Source organism: Corvus moneduloides, chromosome 17 (assembly GCF_009650955.1).
Source record: "Corvus moneduloides isolate bCorMon1 chromosome 17, bCorMon1.pri, whole genome shotgun sequence".
NCBI lineage: Eukaryota > Metazoa > Chordata > Aves > Passeriformes > Corvidae > Corvus > Corvus moneduloides.
In genome coordinates, this window is record NC_045492.1 from 11,891,548 (window position 1) to 11,910,144 (window position 18,597).

Genomic DNA, 18,597 nt, shown 5'->3' on the forward strand with positions numbered 1-18,597 from the left:
AAGTTAAAATGCAGAGGAGTTGACTAGAGGTTTACAATAACTTCTTGCTCCTCCAGGTGAATGTGCTTTTAGCCTTCATTATGTGGTAAAATACAGTCATGGCACAGGTCTCAGCTGCTGTAACAGTTTCATAAGGCTGTGCTAATGAATTACCATTTTGCTTACAAATATTTGCTGCTATGACAGATACTTCTAGAACTTTGTGGCAAAAGAGACACTCACCACCTATTGTTGTCTAAATCCCATAAGGAAACAAAGAACAAATTGCCAAGAAAACATAATGGATTTAATAGGAAATACATACTGTAACACAAGTAAAAGTGAGGCAAGATAGTAGCGGTGAATCTATCAAGGTGTCAGAGTTACAGAATATTCAAGTGCAACAACTGGATGGAATATCACACTCCCAGTGATGAAGAGCATGACAGAAGAGTGGTCTGTGTCCTTCAACATTTGAAAAAGGAGTAGCAGTTGGTTTGCTCAATAATATGTATGTGAAAACATCAACAGAAACCAAGCAAAGCCCAACCTTCTTAAAAGAAGGTGACCTTTACAAAGGCAATTAGCTCCTTAAATAAAATTTATAGTTAGTGTTTAAGCAAAAATTTAAGAACATCAATTTGCAGGTTGCTGTAAACAGGAACAGCAAAATTGATTCTTCTACGAAGTCTTTATTCTTAGACTGAGAAAAGTCATCCTACTGCCTTGGTTCCCCATGTAAAACAGTGAGCACCAAGTCATTCTCAGCCACTAGAACTTTTCTAAGTATTTCTGAATTGCTCTTTGTAGCATGTACACTCTGACAACACTATGTTAAAAATTCAGGGTTGGGTGGGGTGGAAGGAAATGGAGGGGGGGAAGGAGGAAAAAGCTGACCCTAGGAACATTTTGACATGTCAGAGGCTAAGCTCATCAGTATTCTTGGATTTCAGGATAGTCTTATATCCCTTGAAAGATTTGTTATCTGTGACACTTTAGGGATAATATCTGGTAATGATTGTTTGATTTTTTCCAAGTCATGAATTTTTGACTGTAGCTGAGCAAGAAGTGGTTTGCATTCAGACTTTTGAGACCTCCAGAATATCAGAAGGGATTTTTCAGAAACATTGGTATAAGAAGGCCTAAATAATTTTAGGGAATTATGTTTTGGCACTTGAATGCTTGCATGATATACAAATATGTATTTTCAAGCATATTCCTTTTGACAAGCTGGAGCCATATGACTCAAAGGAAAACTAACTTTTTTTTTAATACTAGAACCTATATTTCCATCTCACATTATTAATTTACACCATCATCACATTTCTGTAAATCTTCTGTCACCTACCATCACTAGGCTGTGATCTACTATTAGAGATGGGATCTGAACATAAAACATCAACAGTTTTCTTTAGGGAATTTTTTGCAGATTTTTAGAGGCTTAATTCCAAGTACACAATTCTCCTGCTTTGAATAACTGACTTGTGATGTACAAACCATCTCAGGTGGCTGTAAAATGACTTCCTGATGGAAAAGTTAAGAAAGTTTCTCCTTCTCTCTCAACTATGAGCCAAACAGCCTTTTTTAGAGGCTGCAAGTACTCAGGAGAGATACGTGAAGCCTTTTTACAAAATGAGCAGGCAGTGTAGAAGTTGAAGCCAGTGAATTATGCAGGTTCTCCTCATGTTGGAGATGATTTTACCCTGCTTGTCTGTAGCTATTGCTGCTGAGTGAGATTCACTCCAGGGTGAGCAGCTCCACTCTTCTGACAGCTTCTGTCCTGTAAATCATCTATTCCCAAGATAGTCTTTGCAGATTGCTGACACAGCATACCACAAATAGTCTACATCATCCTTAACACACACTAAAGACTGTTTCACAAGCAAGTCATTCAAACATCACTGCTAAAGCTTCCTTTTCCAACTAATAATGCATTATACTGGAATTTAACACTAATGTTAAGGAAGAATTTCAGCTTAACCGTGTAACAAAATCTTGCTGAGGCTAACTTTTAAACCAGTCAAGATTTTCACCATGAATTACTTTTTGATAATTAAAATGAAGCTTTAACCAAGAATGTAGTTCTCCCTCAACCAGGTTAAAGGATTAGACTTCCAAATCAATAAGTAGGTCCTGTCTCCTCTCCTCTTAACTCTCTTCCCAAGCAAGTGAATAATCCTTCTTGAGCAGGCTGGTAGCATTAAATGTAAAGCAACACATCAAAGACTCCAGTCTGCATAAAACCTCCCTCTAAACCATTAACTGTCTGATCCTGCAGCACTTAAAGGAAGGGTGTCTCTGATGTCAGCAGGGATCTGAAGTGCAGTGATTTGCTGGACCTAATAACAAAGTCTTTACCTTCACAGCAACAGCAAAGGTTTCAGAATTGTCTTAGAACTTTTCAAAGCACCTATAGCAATTTTCAGTAGTATGATTACTAGATGCTCCTGCTATTAAATGCAAGCTTCCAAATTTCACCTACTTGGGCACTTAATATGCCAGTTTTCTGCATGTACATAAAATATCCTACAAAACTACCTACAGCACAGATTAGGAGCCTGGCAAGTCACCTAAGTGACTGTTGCAACAGAGGATCAGATGAAGACACCTTCCAAAACCTGGAGAGCACATTCAAGTTGCTCCAAAGCTTAAGAATGAAATATTTATCAAATTATATTTTTGTTCAATTCTATAACTTTCATGAGAAAGAACTGGCGGTGTTTAGAAGTTGCAATAGTCATATTTTTTTCAGCTAAAAAATGTTCTGGATCAATGATATAACAACACCTCGTTACATTTTTACATACATGACACTTTGCCCTTTCAAACTTGTTCTGCAGAAATTAATCTGTGCAATGTGCTCTGGGGTGACCCCGCTTGAGCAGGGAGGTTGAACCAGATGACCCACTGTGGTTCCTTCCAACCTGAACCATTCTGAGATTGTGTAATTCCCTTTGACAGTATCTGAAAGTCTAGTCTCTCTGATGAGCTCCACTCATTAGACAGAAAGACACGGTGCAATAAAACTTTAATCCTGAGCTTTTTTAACAACTTCTTACCAGGAAAAGTTATTAAAAATTTAGCTGGAATGGTTGATAATCAGCACTCCAAACACTCCAATACCAATGTATCTCCAAATAGAGAAGCTATGTTAGGATAAAATATAATCAATTCCAGCAAGCCTAGTGCAAGATGAAAGCAGCTGACCTACCAAATTATTAATACAAAAGAAACCATTTTTCTCCACCAAAAATGAAACAATGAGCATGTGCATCTCATGCAGAGAGGATTGCATTCCAGCTTTCAGCAGGGCCAGTGATCAATAAACACTTATCTTGACTCAGGAGAACTTACATCAACCGTCTGACTTTTTAAATAGGCAAGCATTAAAAAGCAGCCTCACTCCAGGGTTGGTAGTTTGGACAAGCTGAAACACTGGTTGTTTCCATGTGTTCATTACCTGCAGTAATTCAAGATCAGAACTGCAGAAAGAATAGGATGTATGCCCATGAAGGATTGCATGAGTTGGATTTCTTGGGCTCTCTAGAAGCATGGAGCCTGTAGGACTGTGCAAAGAAGGCGGAATTGGCAATGCAGGCAGGGTAAGGAAAAGGCATGACAAAAATGTAGTCACCAAATATCATTAAACTCACTGACCTGTCCAAAAACCTCATTGTACCAGTTTGCCTGTTTTGCTCCAGCTCTCCAAGAATTTTCACTAACACAAATGAAAAGTCCTTTTCATTTCTTACAAATTTTCATGCATTTCCTTCAGAAAAAATACTTGAGATGACAGAAAACCAGATTAAAAAAAGAATAAGCATCATCAGGACCTCAGTTTGATACTAAAGCTAAACAGCATATTTTAGTATATACTCAAGTCTATTAAGCTCTTTTTCTTCAAAAAGTATAGAAGTTTCTCACTAGTGCTGGTAAGAAACAAAAAGTAAAAATAAATAAAATAGCACAAACAGGTATGGTCAATCTATAGTTTAATTGAAAGCCTACTAAACCCAATACAGAATAAGCTAAACACTAATTTGCTAAAAACCCTCACAGATGAAAAACCCCAGGAACCAAGAGGTAACGATCTACATTACCACATGTCTTAAGGTTACTTCCTACGTGTATTTTTGTGCCCAAAATAGGAAGGACTGGGTGCACCCCAGATGAAAGCTTGTTCAACAGACAGGCCTCATGCTGCCCCAACAGGATTCTCTATTGGCCCTTTCAAATGTCATTGAAAGAGAAAGAATTTCATCTGCCTCTGGATGAACTCACAGTGACAATACCTAAAATGCAGGAAAAAAACCCTGATGGAGATTCCCTAAGAGTTTATCCCTAGGTGTGGAATGGAAGGAGTGTAGAAGATTGTAGTTTTTTTTACTGTTTTTACATAATTTATAACACTTTAAACACCGGTCTCATAAATATAATATGAACACTTTACACATGCCAAGCAATTAAAAGCTTTCCCCAAAAACTTGTAGGTCTTCTCAGAACCACTGGCAGCATCTGTTTACAGCATCTCTTTTTAGTCAGTAACCACTTAATTTAGTCAGATCTACAAGTAATTTTCTTCAAACAACATCTTAATATTAAAAAAACTTGTAACAACAAAAAGATGCCTATAAGCATATCAGTTTGCCTTAAAGTGATTACAGTCAGCATGAAAAAGAAGATTGTCTGTGTTTTAAGATCTGTTGCTTGTGTCCCCACCCCCAGTGCAGATCATCTTTAAATAAAAAGTGCAAATGGGATTTGGGGACTGGATGGACTGATTTGCCTACTGTTTGTCTTCAGTTGCTTATTCTGTAGCCATCTCACATCAACTGTCCTGTCATACTTTGGATTAGCTACACCAAAATTTAAAATAAGGCTCACTGAAGAAAAGGAAGAAATGACATCTAACTTCCAGACTCCTCCTAACACAATCTCCCACAAAAGTGCTCATTTCCCTTTTTACCAAAAAAACCTCCCAAAACCTTGATTACAAAACTACAAAAACATTTCAGTTCTACCATCCATGTAGTCACTTTCCAATCAAGCAAGGCCAAAAAAAGTGATGATGGATTCCCTTTGAATGCAAGAGACACTGCACGCTGTGGAAGCCAGCAGGCTGCCCTGATGACTGCAGTCTTTTCTGCATGCGTACGGGTGTCAGATGAGCCAGTCCCTTTTTTGGGGACCTCGGGTGTATGAACACCAGCAGATAAAGATCTAAGACTGATAATATAAACCCAACATGAACTATTAACTTCCAAGACCACCTACTGTATAAACAAGTTTGATTTTCTAAGGGGTCAGTCAACAGCAGCTGCGCTTTGTCACCGATGGCTGTCGTCGAAGTTTGAAGCCCTTCCCACTGGACGGGGGGTTGGTGTCAGTGGATGGAATTCTGCGACCTACAAGGAGGCAGGAAAAAGAAATTTATAGGAAATGTTATACTTGAAACTAATTCTAAGCATCCGGTGTATGCTCTTCTGTATGTATACAAAAATGTGTCTTCAATTAGCTGTAGGTCACTAGGGATGACATTCCTGCCCAGCATGATGGCAGCAACAGTCTGTGTTATGTCTGTAAGAGGGACGGCTGCACAAAAAGACAGCAGAGGCAGTTTGAAGTCAATTTAGCAACAGTTACACTTCAGGCTCATCTAGATCTGGACAGCTGAGCTGTAAAAGCACTTGGAGAATACTTTGCAGGATGCAATACCATCTGGAATAGCTTGAGAACAACCATCTTGACCTGTATTTCCACAGATCACCTGCATCAGGCTTAGCAAAGGAGTGCTTGTAGAGAGAGCTGCTTTAGTCATCTCATCAGTCTTTAAAATGGACTGTTCCTGGTTGAGCATTCTCTTCTGAGGAGGATTTATGATTTCCTCCCCTCCCCCATAGTTTATTCAAGATCAATTTTAGAGAGCAACTATTAAGTCAGTAAATAAGGAAGCTAACCTACAGCACATTTTTTACAACAGCTTCAATACATTCAACTGATTCTATAAGACCCAATTTTTTTTCTTGATGTTTCTGTAGTTAGACCCCTTTTCACTAACAGGATGACATACCTGCACATTGGTGCTGCTACCAAATAATATTGCATAGAATTCACTTTGGAATACTGTCTGCTTTTTATTAACGCACATAAAAAGTATCATTGTTGTCCTCACCACAAATGGGACAGAAAAGATTTGCAATTTAATATGAAAAACCCCAAGGTACCACAAACATACTTGTGGAAAATCTACATGCAGTAGTTGCTATTCCCCGTGCAGTAATCTGGCATTTATGAATTCTTGTATTTTTAAAAACACACTTTTTTAGCCTAAGTACAAGCACTAAGAGTGAGAACTTAACTTCTTTTCTCAGATGTATAAAGTCTGGGTCTTCCTTATGCCATTTCCTTTCCCTTCCATAACTTTGGAAGTACTAATTGAAACATTCAATAACAGACATGGTATGATGACACTGACTTCTGACATGAGTACCCTATTTGCTATTTACCCAGCAGCATCACAGTAGGCTGAGAATCTCTAGAAGGAATATTTAGAGGTCATTAGATGACCAGAAAATCATTCAGCTCATTTTGCAGTTTGTAGTCATGTCAGATTAACAAATTTAAGTCAGTATATTCTCACCCAAATAGCACAAAAGGTAACACAGAAATCAAATTTCTACTTGAACTTCTTGCAGAAGAAAGTACATTAACTGTTTAAATACTTACTAATTTCTATAAAGAGTTCATTAATGTTTATTGCATTTTTCGCACTTGTCTCAACAAATATTGCATGAATGGAATCTGCATAGTCTTTAGCATCTTTTTCCATGACTTCTCTGGAAAAAAAAAGCAAAGAAAAATTCATGAATGCAGAAGAATCCCATTACTCAAAACCTTAAGGGACAGATTAAGTTTTTAAGTGTCTCCTATAATGACTATTTTACCTGCTTGGCATCACAGCGCTCCCTCATGCTGAAGCTGCTGCTCATTCTTTACTCTGTGCTGTCTCCCTGCCTTGAGGTTCGAGCATAGTCATGAACTACCCAAGGCCTTAATCCATCTGACGACATTACAGTGGTTTTGTCTTGAGTGCTCTAAGCTTAGTTCTACAATCAATCCTTCTGAGGTGTGTTATTCACCCCCCCAGCTTTAGATGTCCTGAGAAGATCCTAAAGCATTATTTCCAATGATCCTGTGCATTTCTTATGACTGTTAACAAAACCAAAGCATCTTCCAACACTGCACAAATCATCAGCACAGCATTTACTTTGCGTGAAGATGTAGCTATAAAAAAGGAATAATTTTATACTGAGCATACAGAAGTGTAAAAGTTATTCTGCACCCCAAAGAAGGCAAGTTGATGATTTTGTATCTTTCCTTAAAAAAAATGAAATATACAAACCCTAGCAGCTGTAGGGAGATCTGGACTTTATGTTGTATCGCTTTACATACAATTTCTACAATACACAGGCTACTTTCAGTAATGAGGGACTTTAGAATATCAAGAGCATGGACTTTGATCAGCGACTCAAATATTGCCTCTGACTAAAGTACAAGGAATCTTCCTCATTAGCTTGAATAGAAATGTTTACACTTATGATGCCAGCTGAGCATGTGAGACTGAATTCTGGTCTAAGTAATTTTACACTGTATTTCCTTCAAAAGACATGCTACTTCTAACAAAAGTTATTAGACCTCACTAGGTAACTTCTAGGTATTAACAATTTGTAAAACCATACTCAGAACCACCTTTGCCGTGGTTCTTTAAACATGTAACCAGCTGCCTCCTTTGAGACACCAGCTGTGGTGCCTTTTGCAGTGAAACCTAAACCCAAGAAGTTTACACACACCTTCTTTCTGGATTTTGGCTTATTTAACCAGAGCATCAATAAAAAAGGCCTTCTTTTGTTTTTAGTACATGCCTTCCTGAAAGTTTGGCTGTTCATAAAGTTTCTCAAGAGCTTTTCCCGCTCCCTGCAACTATTTTGGCCACAGCCAATTCCACCCCAATATTTAAGCAGGGAAGGAAGGCACCTGAACAAGCAAGTCAGAAAAACCTACACAATGCTTTCCAACAGGCTTGGTGTTTTTCCTAGCAAAATGAGGTGCTACAGACTGACAGGGGCACTTCTTGTAAAGTGAGGTAAACAGCTTCTATTACACTATAGTTTCACAGGCAGTTTAGGTTTGTGTAACTTGGCACTGCCACCAGAAAAGGTAATCCTGTCTCCCCGTAAACTGCTCATTCCTAACCCTGCTATCCCCACACCATTATGCCAGCAAGTGTTCATGGTGTGAGAAAGATAAGTATACTTGGATCAGTTGTTTTTTTGTTTTTTTGTTTTTTTTTTAAAGGGTTAGTTTTAATTTGGATCCATTTTACAGCCCAGTTTACTGCCCAATCACATGTATACTCACATCAGCACAGGGGAGGAAGTGGATGAGACCATCCAAGGGCAGACTAACCACATCTTTGAACAGCAGAAACAGCACAAACCCCATGTCCTCTGACAGCCCAAACCCCTTATGAAACTACAACACTAGAGCAGAACAGCTTAGATTGTTCTATACCTTTCAGCTGCTCTAAAATCTTGAAATATTTAACACTAGGGCTTCAGGAAAACCCTCAAAACTGACAAGAGTTATTTACCTGACATCATTAAGATCACACTTATTTCCTGCAATAGCTACAACAATGTTGGGAGGTCCATGCTGGCGAAGCTCTTTAACCCAGTTCTTTAATGTTGAGAAAGTTTCCTAATATGGAAAAAAAAAAAAAAAAGAAAGAAGACGGAAGGAATTAAGAGTCAGAACTGGCCCATGACACAAACAGAAAACCCCAGAAATCGTAATGCTGGGCCAAGATCAAGTTTCTTACCTCTTTTGTGATGTCATACACTATAATGGCTGCTGCTGACCCTCGGTAATACATCGGGGCTAAAGCACGAAACTGGAAGAAAGACACCAGACAACATAAACCTGATCTTCCACCAAACTCCAGAATCTCACTGTCATTACTGTTACTATTGAAAAAAGTGAAAACCAAGATCACAGCAGTGGAAAACTTTCCTTTACAGTCACAACTGGTCTGTGCAGTAGAGCACACAATCTCCCAGGAAGGCATTGTTCTCCAAAGGCCGGGCAGTAAATCGTGCGGGGCTCAGCAGCTCACCTACTGCAAACAGCACAAAGGCAAGCCTGATCTTATTTTGCCTAGATTAGAACCTCTCACTTAACAGACTGTCTACACAAACATGCATGTGCTCAACTTTAAACACCAAACAAGGGCAAAAATGCAGGAAGAAGCAAGGTCAACTTTGACCAAGACAAAAATGTCAAGAAAACTACCATATATTAATGTTGATCTGAAATGTTCAGAAGCTGCTGTCAACCTCTAGCCCCATGGATCAGTCATCAGTCTTAAATGCTAGAAATGCTGATTTCTTCATGATTTAACTTATGGCTTTAAGGATTTTGCTTCAATTTTCCCCTCAAATTTAGAAGCATGTTTAAAATTAAAAAATGCAAAAGCCCATAACTATGTGCCCTGTTGCAAGCAGAGCTTTAAGGAATACACTAGATAAAAGGCTGCAGTAATTTTCTTGTGATTTTCAGAATTAAATCTACTGCAGGTCTGTTTGCTTGGTAGGGCCTGTACCTTTGTGTGGACAGAGCCTTATGAATCCAGGTCTAAAAAAAAGTGATAAAGTCCATGATCAAGTTACATCAAAAATATCAATGTAGCATTCTTAAGAACAGTGGGATATTCTGCCAATTTAAAAAAAGCCAAGACACCTAATCTTGCAACCAGAATTCTCCATCAAAGTGCAGAGTGAACTGCATGTATTGGTTCCATGTAAGCATATATGATTTAGAGCTTTTGTGCATCTTATTACTCAGGGTAAAAATAATGAATTGGATACAGTTTTTCATAAAGGCTTATTCATTTCTAATAAAATACCAATTTCCTTTTGCTTAGTACTGTTCAACTGAGAGCAATATAATAAATCATAAAAATCTTGCTATAAAGCAGAATTCCAGACGATTTACATTTGGCTCTCAAATTCTATTTTGAAAATAGGATTTTGAACACAAAGTTCAGAATATAAAAATATTTAATAGTGGGAAAGGGAAACATGGGCAGGCACTCAGTTCACATTGGGATATAATCCCTCTCTTCCTTCTAAGTACTAATATAAAGGGAAATATATTTGGTAAACCACCACTTGGACTGGTTGCAACCTGGCCTTTTGATTATTTCACTATTTACATTGGGAATAAACCAACTTTCACTTGCTGATTTTGTATTACTCTCATTTCCTGTCTACTAACACTTAGATACTTTTTTCCACCTAAGAGCAGTCAGCAGATAAAATATATTAATGAAACAGATGTTACCAGAAACACTGGATTTTCCTTTTCCAATTTTTCCAAAGACTTCAGCTTGTCCCCCAGCCTCCAATTTGTGTTTTGACAGAATTATTAAGACAACATATTGTAATTATGCAAGGAAACTCAAAACTGTTAGGTAAGAAGGCAAAAATCCTCATTACTGTAAGTGACCTCCTATGAATTTAACTCGGTGGAGAAGAAATGAGAGAAGAAATAAGGTGTGTGTGTGTAAATGAGGTGTGTGAAGCGACTTGGTGCACATTTCCACCTCTGGAACAAGGCTATCCAGCCACCCTGAAGCCATGGAGAGCAAGGGGGTACCCAGAGCAGTGCAGCACTATTTGCAGCTGGGCTTTTGAAATGGGAATCAGCAAACTCTCCTCAAGAAGCCAAGACTATGAATTCCGTGCATTCCACATCATAACTCAGCAAAGACATTTCAGTTCCAAGAACGGTGTGGACATTTTTGGTGTTCCAGATGTATTCCATGGAGGGAATTCCTTCCATAATTCATTGTCAGATACGTTGCATGACCAGAAAACTGTGCTACAGATTTCAGGGCCAGGCAGGTATACAACCCATTAGTGACAGCAGTGATAGTGCTGTCCTGCTCTGGAAAAAAAAAATCCTTGCTCACACTTCACTGATTTCCTCGGTTATACTGGGGTCTCAAGTGACTTCTCTCAGACATGGAATATAAATTTCACAGGTATCACAGCTCCTGGGTCAGAGTCCTGGAAAGACATCTTTATTGAAATCAAAAAAGGAAAGGTATCATGCAACTTATATGGAAGAAAATTAAAGAGGTATCACTGAGAGTCTAAAAATAGACCAGGAACATGCTGGTCATGTACAGAGATGCTTCCTCAGATTAGATGTGCTGAATCCAAATTACAGGGTCCTCCCATTGCTTACACAGTTAAAGTGAACAGGATGGAATGCTAAAATGTAATGGATGTTTCCTGCCAGATAGTGGCAGGCATGTTTATAAAGCTTTCCATTTAAGAGTACCAACCTCTAAAAATTCATACTCTACCTCTCAGAATATCACTTTGCAGCATTAACATTCCAGAATGGGCTATGATGTTCACTTAAGACAAACTATTTACAGCAAATGCTGACTGGCTGCTAGGAATGGAAGGGCTCAGGATATTTTTGATAACACAGATACTATTGGACATATTCCTGGGAAACATCCCTGACAATTTCAGTTTGCTTTACATAGTGCTGTTGGAAGGAAATAAATTGTCATTCAAAATCTACAGCACTAAATCAAAATACAAATATACTTGAGTTACTTCTAGACATCAAAGCTATTACCAAGCCAAAAATCTGGCAACTCAGTTCCACCAGGAATCCTAAAGGTCAAGGGCCTGTGGATAGGGAGGACTGAGGTTTTACAAGGTGTTTGTTTTGTTGGTTTGTTTTTTTATTTGGGCTGTTTCTCAAGCCAATCCTGAAAAGTAGTACAGCTGTATTTGCCAGTTGTTATCCTAAAGTAATAACCCAACCTTTGTCACGGTTACCTCACATCCTAAATAAACTCATCATGAGTAACTGGCAGTTGCCAGTAGTTCACTTGCAGTCAAGAAACAGCAAGAGTAAGCACTGTTAATACGGCTACTGTAATTTCTACCACTGTTAGTAGTAATATATAAGCAAACTAATTCTCTAGCAAAGTCTTCCTTTTAAATTCCAAGTAAAAATCATGCAAATTAATTAGCTGAGATCTCATCTGACTAGTCATTTTCTTCAAAGCTTTTGTTGCCTCCCCTCAGAACGATGCATGCTGCAGAGATCAAAACCCCAAACTAACCAAATTAAAATTTAAATTTCAAAGTAGATTCCTTGACATAGCTTCTAACACCATCAGATTTGATTAGTAAAACTTTACAAAAGAATACAAAAGCAGCTATCACCTGTAACACTGCTTGAAACTCTGCTTTGGAAAGCTTAAATCTACATCCTACTCACATTTATAACCCTAACAGTGAAGCTAACAGAATGTGTTAGCAGTTGTATATTTTTCCAGAATCAAGGCCTTACTTGTACTATGAAACATGGTAATTCATTTCACTTTGATTCTTGTGGTGCTGCACTGGCTGCAAATATTGCAATTGAACGTTTAAAACTCAACTAGAAATGGTACTAGAGAGAGCTGCTGGCTTCCCCCCACACCAGCCTTGTTTTCTTCGGAAAGACCACTCCCTTTCAGCGAATCTAAACCCAGTCTATTGTTTCATCAACTCCTAAGTATAGGAGTTGATGAAACAATAGATAAGGCAATCTTACAGATAAGGTAATCTTCCTTACCTTTCTACTTCAACCATGAGAACAATGAAAAATAAAAACATATCTACAGCACCCACATCCAAAAGGAACCTGCATAGAAACAAGTGTTCTAACACGTTTGTAAAACCAGATCACTTTGTGACTTTCAGGGGCAGAGTTAAAAAGCAACCCAAGCTCTGGCCCAAACTTTCCCCACAGATAATGACTTTACTTACCCGCTCCTGTCCAGCTGTATCCCAAATCAGGAATTTATGCAGCTCATTTTGATACTGTACAGTCTTGGTCATAAAGGAGGCTCTGAAAAAAAATGCACAGTTCATGCTTTTTGAGAATATAAATACCTGCTTAGAACATTCATTATCACCTTGTAAAAAGGTTCACATTCCAATAAAAGTGCTTTCCCCATATATAAACACATGAACTGATGAAGAGTTTCAGATATAAAGGCTGAAATGGAGAGGATGACACTTCCTTTCAGACACTGAAATTCAACTAACAAAACACATCATAAATGATAAGTTTTAATTGTTTATAAGCTTTAGATAAAAAATATAGGATGTATGACCAAAAAACCCAGAAAGGTCAGCCTTTTAGCAACATCCTTCCTCACAACAATCACTTCAATGCACACTGGAAACTTCTGGGGGGAAAGAGGTCAAATCCTTCCCTTTGTATCAGCTTTTTCTATCTCTGTATTAACATTCAGGTAAGTGCTGGTAAATCCATACTTGGGAATAAAACAGGAGATGGATATCACTATTGGTAGGTGTTAACAGGACAAAGAAATCAATAGAGTAACTTGCTTGTTGTCTGCACTCTGTACAGCTTCCAGATCCTGTCTGGCATTACATATTTTAGTTTGCAGAGGCTCTTGGACTTCCAGAGGACAGAAAAAAAAAAAAAGAAAGAAAAAAAATCTCTCCTATGCTTCTCCCATTGCCCAAATTCTAGATGTTTTATAGTTAAATATTGCAAAGTACTTTTGTGGTTTATTTGATGTGCTTTAGCTGAATGAATGTATTTCCCACAAGAACATGAATTCAGTGACCTACTCTTTTACAAGAGGGAGTTCTTTGCTGTATCTCTTACCTGCAGGAATATTTTTCACTAGAAAAACCACACACTGAATTCAAATCCTTGTACAGCTGGAACTATAGGTGACATAATTGTTTTAAGCACATGAGATCCTACACTGTGAACTTGAATACCTTTTGTGTGATTAAGTCCTGTCACTTGAAAATATTGCAGAGCTTCAAGTTTGTTCTTCTGTCAGTTTTGACAGGATTCTGAAGGCACCGGATCTTCTTATGGTACCCCAAACTTGCTGTACAGTCAGACTCAGACAGCAAGAGTCTTTCAGCATGATCAACAACATTAAATACCTGAGCCCAGGACGCTGAACTTCAGTTTATCTTGGGGCTTAAGAACCACTTAATGATGTCCCTGACACTTTTGTAGCGAACGTAACTGCAGTCTTCGGACATGTTTCAATGCTATAAGAGGACAATTAGCTAGCTACATTAAAGAAAGGGAAAGGGAGAGGCTACACAATATTTCAACTGTTAAGAAGTAACCTTCTCGCCATTCCTTAAGCCCAGATCATTTGCCAGATAGTGTGCCAAACTCCAAACTTAATTAGTGTTTTAAGAAGCCAGATATAAAGTTGCAACACCCCTAAAAAGGAAGAGCCTAGATGCAATGCATTTCAACATCATTTACTAGCTGATGTACTTCTGCAACAAGTAAGGAAAAACAAAGTGATAGGAGTATCTCTTGTAAAGCACAGCAGAGACTTTCACTTCCTTAAGACTGCTGCATCAAATCTGAATTCTCCTGCCAGTATGGAAACTGTTTCCTAAATCATAGATTCTCACTGAATTTATCTTACGTGGTTCTATAAACCAGAACATCCCTACACAGTCAATTTGAACGGAACAGTTGTGTTTCTGTAATTCACATCACAACTAAACCACCCCAAGTAGTACCTAGCAAGAGCTTAAATGTTTCTTGAAATTCTTTGACAATTGAGTCAACAAAACCTTTCAAACTGGAGTTATCCTTGATGACTTTTAGTAGGAATAATGTCTTTATTACTAGGAGTAATGTTTTGTTACTAAATTTCCCAGCTGCTTCTCCCAGCCAAGTAGGCACTATAACTACATGAACAAGATGCACCTGAAAGCAGTTTGATATTCCTTTTTGATGCTATAAGGAAAGACTAGATATTCTGCAGTACCTAGAGGTATATGCTGGTTAAATGTGCCCTCACCATCCTGAGAGGAGAAAAACTGCACAATTCTGACAGGACTTCTGCAGCTGCCCATATCAGAACCTGAGCAATGAACACTGAGAACAACAAAGTGTGATTGCTCAGCTAATTCTAAGAGGAATGAAAACAGGACAGGAAGCAAGATCATATCTCATGAACTCAAAGACCCAGGAATAAAGTTTAAACATTCTCAGCTTTAGTTGTGCAAGATGCTCAAAGCTCTTCTAATTTTTACTTTGTTCTTTCCACCTACTAGTCTAAATGAGGAAATAAATGCAAGGTATAAAAAAAAGTCAAAATTAATTTGCTTAAAATTTTGGGACTGCGTATCTTATTGGCCCTTCACACAACCCCTGCATTTGGGCAAGTCTTGATTCATTTATACCACTACAGCAAACTACCAAAATACCAAGTCCCCAGACCAGTGAATGATTTTGTTAAGACTGTTAAGAGATAGATTTTTAGTCTGTCACTTCAAGCAACTATAATGATCTCAGTACTGTCAATAAACCTCTGTTACCAGGGAAATCTAAACAAAAACACACTTCTTACAGAATGTCTTGCGGTTCAATGTCAGTATTTATACCCAAAAAAAGAGGGGGGTGTAAGGGAAAAGAGAGAGATCATGGGGACCCCAATTTTTCAGAAGGACAGGATGAGACACAGCTGATCTTTATCAGGAGGACCTTTTTTGGCTAAAGCTGTAGCAGAGCCCGTGTGACACCTGAGACAGGAAATTGTACTGACACCCCCACACACCTCTTGGCATCAAGCAAAGTCTGTCCTCCCATAAGCCAAAAATTGCTTCTGATCAAAGCAGCCCAAAAGACACTTGCTAAGCAAAAAAAAAAAAGACAGAAAAAGAAATAAAAAGATCCAACCACTCTAATTCCTGATGCTTGCCTTTCCCTCTATCCATTCAAAGATTTGAGATCAATAATGTTGCTGCTCTGAGGCTCAACTTTCAAATACTCCCCTTACCTATGAGACCAACTGCAAAAACAGCTTCATCAGTTAGATTTGTGTGCATTGCATACAGATGTGTAACACTTTAACTAACTAATAGCGAGACCTACCTGAATTAGTATGTTAACCACCCTCAAGAACCTAGGAGACTTATTGTACTTGAGCCTTAAAAAAATAAAATTAGAAACCGTGGAGTTGCATAATAGCTGGATGTTGAAATTTAAAGGTTGTGCTTGAGAAAAGCATGCTGTCTCTTTAGCAGATGCATCCGTAGTATTCACTGTTAGCTTAGCTTAACAATACAAAATGGGTCCAGACCTTACAAATGAAAATGGAAGCTACAGGAGTGCCAGGAACACTCCTACGTGTCCTGAGGTAGCTCATGAGCTTAATTAAGGCAGCAGTCATGTTTATTACCACACTTAGCTGCCACACATGAAGAATTCTCAAGTGATCTATTCAGGTAATTTCATTTTATTCTTGCATAAATCACATTTACTTCATTTATTTTCTTACCCTATTGTTGGGTTGATGTTGGGATCAAAGCTATCTTCAACAAATCTCCATACGATACTTGATTTGCCCACACCAGTGTCCTAAAAAAGACCAGAAGCAGTTGAAAGTGGTATTAGTACCTATAAATAGATGATTCTTTTTGTCTCCAAACCCTGCAGTACACTGTAGTGAATAACACATTCCTGCAGAGAATCTCAGAGAAGTTGTGAAATACTTCAGGTACTATACTAATTTAGCAGAAAAATGAAAGGTCTGTGACAAGTTACAGTTTTCTAAACAAAATTGTTAAGGTTTTTTTTGAAGCACCACAAAAATCTGCATTCACACTTACTATAGCTCAAACTTTGGGGTTTTTTACAAAGCTATGCATACCTTGCTATGGAACAGCAATGGGAAAAGACCACTTTTGGTAAAATATACAACAATGGAGCATGGCTTGCCAGGATGGAGGACCAGAGCAGCACATGAAATTATACAAGTGTGACACACACATTCAACCTCTGACTAATGCTGTCCCACCCTGCTTAATGAAAGACTTGAAATTTCTTCTGTGACGCACCTGAAACGTGTTACTAATGCAACTCTATAGTGCTAAAAATTGTGAAAGAGGAAACAGAACATGAAAATACTGGATTGTGTATATTTTTGCACCACCGACTCCATGGTTAAGACGAAAAAGATATATAGAAGTCACATTTAGAAGCGAAACAAACTCTTAGCAGTAAAACACTTCTCAGTAGAAGCTGGACATTTGAAATGGTATTTAAGACGTGCAAAGACAAACTTTTTTGCTTTACATTTCCTGAGACATTAAAACTTTAAGGAATAAACCCCTGAGGAATTGCTTCACTGAAAATGAAGTTTTACATCATACATGCTTTTTTTTTTTTTTTTTTTAAATCTCCTGAATATGGCAGTAATTTGGGTACATATATGACTGTTTGTCCTGCCAAGCTGCTTTCCTCTCGAGGAAAAGCACATTATCATAGCTCTGTATTTTATACTGTTTGCAGTCTCATTAATCAGAGGAAATCTCAAAAAGAGAAACACAGATGTGGTTCCTGGCTCAAAGAGTTCGAGGACAAGTTTTCCTGGGTGCTTATTCTCCTTTTCTTCCACAACAAAAGGTTTCTCAGGCCAGGTGAACACAAACAGTAGTTACCCCAAATACCTTTATAACACGAAGGGCACACAAGCAGATAATCTTCCCCTCTGAAGGGCAATGGGGCCATTTAGAAGCAGAAAACAACTCTGAACAACAGAGGGTTTCGATGAAGGTGGTGACACCTTGACCTGTTCAATGCGGGGCTCTCAGATCAAACCAAGCCAACACGCAGCTTCATACCCTTCAATTTTTAAACTTCTGCTTCACTTTGCTCCATGTGTCCTCCTTCCACCGCCTGCAAGACTTTCAAGCCTACATATGTTCTTACAATACAAGTTCAGGCCCCTCCCTCTCTCCCACCAGTTTGATTTCAGGTGCTTCTATTTATTTTGTGAACTCCAAGCCCGAAACAGCCTAGGAGGAAGAGGGAGTACACATTTGGCATTCCTGCTTCCTCTCTTATTCTTTTTTAAAAGGAGAACAGGGCAAAAAAGGAGCGATATTGACCCCTGGCAGACGCCTCCCCCGCGGAGGGGAAGGCGCGTCCGACCGGTCCCCAAGAGGGACGGGGCGAGGGCCACCCCGCGCTCGGGGAGAGCTCGCCACGCTCGGCGCCTCTCCGGGCTCCGACAGAGGCTCTCCAGGCTCTGCTAGAAGCTTTACGCCATCACCACAGCTCTGACAGAGGCTCTCCGCCATCACCACAGAGGCTTCCCGGAGCTCTGACAAGAAGCTCCCCGCCACCACAGAGCCTGTCCAGCCGGCCCCTCATTCCTCTCCCACTCTCCCTCCCGTTGCCCACTACTTACCCCCAGAAGGCAAACTTTCAGTTCCCTCAGAGCCATGGCCGGGCGAGCAGCGCCTTCAGCGAGTGCCTGAGACGCGGCCCAGCACGATCATCGCCGTCCCCGCGGCAGCCGCCCCCCGCCCGCCCCGGTTACCCGCACACCGCGCTCCTCCTCAGGCTACGCGGACGCGCCGCCATCTTGGGCGGCCGCCGGAATCCCCACCCGCGCCCCCCGCTCGCTGTTGTCCCCCTCGGGTGCTGAGGGACCGCTCGACCCCGGCAGCCACTGCT

At 39.4% G+C, this 18,597-nt stretch overlaps 1 protein-coding gene across 1 annotated transcript; it reads right to left on the minus strand.

The window, feature by feature from the left end:
• Positions 1–868: 868 nt before the first annotated feature.
• RAB22A (RAB22A, member RAS oncogene family) lies at positions 869–18,520 on the minus strand. Its single transcript, XM_032127104.1, has 7 exons — positions 18,329–18,520; positions 16,415–16,494; positions 12,879–12,960; positions 8,858–8,929; positions 8,630–8,736; positions 6,706–6,815; positions 869–5,384 (listed from the first exon to the last, which is right to left on the minus strand). Exons 1-7 carry the CDS (start codon positions 18,362–18,364, stop codon positions 5,287–5,289), a joined length of 585 nt encoding a protein of 194 aa, XP_031982995.1. The 5' UTR covers positions 18,365–18,520; the 3' UTR covers positions 869–5,286.
• Between the last annotated feature and the right edge of the window lie 77 nt (positions 18,521–18,597).

Bases quoted from the DNA above. Each gene is read 5' to 3' on its own strand.
- RAB22A (XM_032127104.1), bottom strand. From the start codon at position 18,364: ATGGCTCTGAGGGAACTGAAAGTTTGCCTTCTGGGG. The intron at 16,495-18,328 runs GTAAGTAGTGGG...GGTCTTTTTTAG, and splicing joins TGAAAGTTTGCCTTCTGGGG to GACACTGGTGTGGGCAAATC. The intron at 12,961-16,414 runs GTAAGAAAATAA...ATTTTTTTTCAG, and splicing joins AACATCAACCCAACAATAGG to AGCCTCCTTTATGACCAAGA.